The sequence below is a fragment of the Octopus bimaculoides genome, chromosome 5, assembly GCF_001194135.2.
Source record: "Octopus bimaculoides isolate UCB-OBI-ISO-001 chromosome 5, ASM119413v2, whole genome shotgun sequence".
Classification (NCBI taxonomy): Eukaryota; Metazoa; Mollusca; class Cephalopoda; order Octopoda; family Octopodidae; genus Octopus; species Octopus bimaculoides.
Window position 1 is genome coordinate 34,300,619 of NC_068985.1, and position 5,728 is coordinate 34,306,346.

The 5,728-nt window shown below is 38.9% G+C and overlaps 1 protein-coding gene across 7 annotated transcripts in view; it reads left to right on the forward strand.

Moving 5' to 3' along the window:
• LOC106869178 (uncharacterized) overlaps positions 1–5,728 on the forward strand; it is a 100,254-nt gene that overhangs the window by 15,086 nt on the left and 79,440 nt on the right. For all 7 annotated transcript variants that reach the window (XM_014914800.2, XM_052968285.1, XM_052968286.1 and 4 more), the window contains exon 4: positions 4,860–5,165. In XM_014914800.2, the coding sequence (XP_014770286.1) occupies positions 4,860–5,165 (306 nt within the window). The remainder of the gene's footprint in view (positions 1–4,859; positions 5,166–5,728) is intronic.

Below are 5,728 nucleotides of genomic sequence, written 5' to 3' on the forward strand. Positions count from 1 at the left end.
TATATATATACACACACACATATATATATATATCATCATCATCGTTTAACGTCCATTTTCCATGCTTGCATGGGTTGGATGGATTGACTGGGGGCTGGCAAGCCAGGAGGCTGCACCAGGCTCCAATCTGATCTGGCAAGGTTTCTACAGCTGGATGCCCTTCCTAATGCCAACCACTCCAAGAGTGTAGTGGGTACTTTCTATGTGCAACCAGCATGGGAGCCAGTCAGGCAGCACTGGCATTGACTCAAGCTCAAAGGGTGCTTATTATGTTCCAACAGTACAGGTGCCAGTCAGGTGGCACTGGCATTGGCTACAACTACAATTTCCATTTTGATTTTTGATTTTTGATTTTTGATTTTACTTGACTCAGTAGGTCTTTTCAAGAGCAGTGTATTGCCCAATGATTCAAGGGTACTTTTAAATGGGCTAGTTATGCGACACTGGTATAGGATATGGCTGTGATCTCACTTTACATGCCAGGCCTTCTCAATCACAGCAAATTTCCAAAGGTCTCAGTCTCTTGTCATTGCCTCTGTGAGGCTCAATGTTCGAAGGTCATGCTTCACCACCTCATTCTATGTCTTCCTGGGTTTCCCTTTTCTATGGGTTCCTTCCACTGTTAGGGGGTAACACTTCTTCATACAGCTCTCCTCATCTGTACTCAGCACATGACCATACCAGTGCAGTTGTCTCTTTTGTACACCTCAACTGATGCTTCTTATGTCCAACATTTCTTTCAGAGTGCTTACACTCTGTTGTGTGTGCACACTGACATTACATATCCATCAGATCATACCTGTTTCATTTCTTTCAAGCCTACGTATGTCTTAAACAGTCATGGCCCATGTTTTACTGCCATGTAGCATGGCTGTTTGCACAAATGCATCATACAGTGTACCTTAAATATATATATTTGCATATATACGAACATTTATATATACAGAGGGTAACAGGTAAATTGAGATGAGTTTCAAATGGGTATATTTCTAATTGTATAGATTTTGTTGGAGTCTAAATTTTAAATATTATCAGCTTGAATAATCACTTGTACTATTTTATTTCTGATTGAACACATTATGAATGTTACTAAAGAATTAAACCGTAGATGTGTAATTACTCTGCAAGAGTGCTGGGGAGATTATTAGAGCCACAATGTATGCCAAATCTACCGTTTTAGCCAATTTGAAGAAAAGTCAGGATATTCTGAGAAAGCCTCACAATCCTCACAGTGACCAAAAACCCACACCTCACTTCTTAGCAGGGGTTAAAAGATTGAGTCAAACCCATCAAAATCGATGGCAAAGTTTGCTCAACATCAAGGAATCAGTAAAATTACTATTTCTAGGGAAGATATTGTAACATCCTAACTACCCACTCCAAAACCATTCAAGTTGAAAGAAGTCCTAAAATACTTAGTCATCTGAAACATCATGGTGGAAATATCTACATCTTTATGGATGAAAAGAAGTTCATGGTAGACAAAGTTCCAAACTGTGAAAACTCATGAGGAATAGTGTACAACCTGCCCCAAGTTCTTTCAGCTATGCATAGCAAGAATTCGGCTTCTATTATAATCCTTGGAACTATTGCAAGTGATGGGAAATTGATTCTACCTCATTTCAATGAAGTGGGTCTTAAAATCAACACAGCAGAATATCTCAAAATCTTAGAAGAAATTTTGTTAACTTTGGATTTGGAAGCATTATGATACAAGTCGAGTCATGTTTGTACAGGTCTCTGTGCTTGCTCATTCTTCGAAAAGAGTGCAAGAATTTCTGGAGAAGGAATTGCCCATTTTTCTCTGTAAAGATATCTGGCTCTTTAGCTCACCAGATTTGAATCTGTGTGATTTTTTGCTACGGAGCACAGTCGAAGCAATATCCAAGTAGCAGACAGGACAACATACCCACTGACAACTCTCATTTCAGCAGTGACAGACCAAACTGTATCTGTCACAACACTAACAGCAGCAGCAGTGCCCCTAACAGATGCACTGGTATAGACATGGCATAGACATGAATAATAGTAGCCCTGTCAATGAGAACAGCACTCCCACCTCCACCATTGGGGAAAGTAGCAATAATAACGATGATATCAAATATAGTAACACCTTCAGCTACAGTGGTAACGTATACAGCGCCCCCTCCACATCTGGTAATAACACTACCAATGCCACCACCGCCCCCACCTCCGCCAACACCAACACCAACGGCCCCAACATTATCATTGAAGAAAACACCAGTAACAACAGCAGCAGCACCAACATTGCTGACCCCCAGCAACATTATCATTGACAGCACTAGCAACAACAACAACAGCAGCAACATCACCCACAGCACCAGCAATAGCAACAACAGCAGCAGCAACGATGGCAGCAGCAGTAGCAACAGTGGCAGCAGCACCAGCATTGGCAGGCTTAATAACACCAACACATGTACCACTGCCAATACACGCAAAAGCAGTAACACTACTGATGCAACCCCCACCAACAGCTCCAGCACCTGCACCACTAGAATCAACACCATTGCTGTCACCAGCAGCAGTTACAACAGCGACACTGACAGCAGCAACAACATCATCAACTACAACTGCAACAGCAGCAACACCAACAACAGCAGCAGTAGTGGTAGCAGCAACATCAGTAATAATAGGCACGACAGCAACTCCACACAACCAAGGAAATACATCAGATGCACAAGAACTTCCTTTAAGAAACGTCTCTCCAACCATAAATCCTCCTTTAGGGTCCTGGAAAGAAGATATGCACCATTACTAGCCAGCCATATCTGGCAACTGAAGGAACACGGAATTCCACACTCGATATCATGGAAAATCCTCTACCAACTGGGTTCGTACAGAAACGGAATGAAACATTATGCATAGCTGAACATATGGAAATTCTGAAAAAACTCGCACATACCAGGGAACATACTGAACTCCAGAACAGAGATTTTTGGCCATGCTTGCATTTTGGGAAATTCCTATTAGCATTTTGGGAACCGCATAATGATGATAACAGCAGTATTAGTGATAATATTTACACCACAGCTGGAAATTGATTGCTGATGAGAGTGGGAGATACCACCCTACCTTCGACCCTCACAGGCAACAGGTGGCATAGCTGAAGGAGGACATAGCCAGAAGCCAATGACCACCAGAAGAGGGAGATAACCCCCATTGTTTATATCCAGTTCATTTCCCCACTCCATACTTTAAAGAGGCCATAGGCTAACAAGTCTTAGGGTCAGATGATACACCATAAAGATACACTTTATGGTGAGAAACCCAGGGTAATCGTATAAACAGGCCTTCAGCAGTAATAGATATAGACTGCTCTACTTCCTAGAGTGGGCTACTCTGTTTTTATGTTTTTCTTAAAAATAACAGTATATATTACATATATACAAGTGTATGTGCATGTGTATATATATGCATATAAATGTATCTTGGACTTCCTGGATCTCTCTGTTTAGCATTCCAGAAGCCTGAAGGATCTTGAAACAGCATGGAACCGAATCAAACTGTTTTAAAAAATATATATGTATATCTATCTATCTATCTATTTATCTGTCTATCTGTCTCTCTCTCTCTCTCTCTATCTATCTATCTATCTTATTTCTTTATTGCCCACAGGGGGCTAAACATAGAGGGGACAAACAAGGACAGACAAAATGATTAAATCGATTACATCGATCCCAGTGCATAACTGGTACTTAATTTATCGACCCCGAAAGGATGAAAGGCAAAGTTGACCTTGGCGGAATTTGAACTCAGAACGTAATGGCAGACGAAATACCACTAAGCATTTGGCCGGGCATGCTAACGTTTTTGCCAGCTCACTGCTTTATCTATCTATCTATCAATCTATCTATCTATCTATTTGTCTATCTGCTTACCTATCTATCTATCTATCTATCTATTTATCTATCTATCTATCTATCTATCTATCTATCTATCTATCTTTACACACACACACACACACACACACACAAATATATATGAGAGCATAGCTGCTAGAATAAGAATAGCCTGGGCAAAGTTCAGAGAGCTCCTACCCCTGCTGGTATCAAAGGGTCTTTCGCTCAGAGTGAAAGGTAGACTGTATGACACATATGTGCTTCACAGCAGTGAAACATGGGCTGTGACTGCTGAGGGCATGCGTGAGCTTGCAAGAAATGAAGCTAGTATGCTCTGCTGATGTGTAATGTCAGTGCATACATGACAGGGTGTAAGCACCCTAAGAAATTGGGGGCTAACTGAATTCACATCAAGAATCTTGCAAACCAAGTACAAAAACAAAATTATTGCATTCATTAGCAGCTTTTTGTTCTTAAAAGATATAGGTAAGATGTGTGAGTGTGTGTATGTATGTATGTGTGTGTGTGTGTGTGTTTGTATAATCATACATATACATACACTTGCATGATCTGTCTGGTTGATTATTATGTAACAACTCTATTATTATACTGGAAAAGAGCATGATATTCTTGCAAGTGATGTTTTTTTATTAAGACACTACCAAACCTCTCTGATTAAAGTTGTCATTAAAAACATTTATGAAAGATATTGCATTGTCACTTGGCAAACTTACCATGCTTTTTGACTGTGATTCTTGCTCACAACCATTCTAATTAACTTATTCCTCCATAAAATATCTTCCAAAAGGCTTTAGTAGATATAGATTTGTCTTCTGCAGAATGAAATTAAACTTTTCTTTATGTGTAATATTTGTTCTACATCATCAGTTGGTTTGATACAAATGGAATATATTCTAATAGGCTTGTTTTATTTTATTAAAAATGTTCTGTCATTTGGTGAATAATGATTTATTTACTTTGCAATAATTTGTGTTTTAGATGATAATGGGAATCTTTACCCAAGTTCTGAAACACCAAATGCCATAAAGGATAAAAAATTCACATTGAAATGTAAAAATGATGATACTGGAGTAATTTGGTTTACTGGAAATGGAACAGTTATTGCAAAATACATTGGATTATTCAACCAAAATCGTTCTAGATATTTTGGTAGCCGTCAAGAAACTCATTGCCAAAACAAAACCTGTGCATTGAGTATAACCAACATTAGTTTAGATGATGACAACATGAGCATTGTTTGCAAGACTAACTTCCACACAAGCTTGTTCAATATTAGAGTATTTGGTAAGTAATTATTTTTGCAAAGTTAAGTGTGTAATTTTATGCTGTTATTGTTTTAATTATTTCAGCCATTGGACTGTACCTTAAAGTGTTTAGTCAGTTAATGGACCTCAGTATTTATTTTTAAAGTTTGATATTTTGTGTATTGGTATCTTTTTGCCAAAGTCCCAAGACATCGGGAGGTAAACAAAACTACACTGGTTGTAAAGTGGTGAGAAACAAGTACAAAGATGCACCCCCTCTATAAGTATAAATATGTATATGGATACACACACACACACACACATATATATATGTATATATAATGCGAGAGAGTTAGGGGTTGAGGGTTCAACCCACTAAGGGATAGTATCTATTCAATATACTGCTGGGAGGGTACCCAATTATTGCTACACTAGTGTTATACCAAGTGCAATAAATGGGAGCGGGTAAAAAGAGGGGGGGGGGTTACCCCAAATTTGTATAATAGGCTGAACCCAACTACTTTGTACTTCTATCTGTAAGCCCGGTTGGCAAAATAACATCGTTTGTTATAAACACCTGTACTTTGTGGTTTTTTTTTTTGT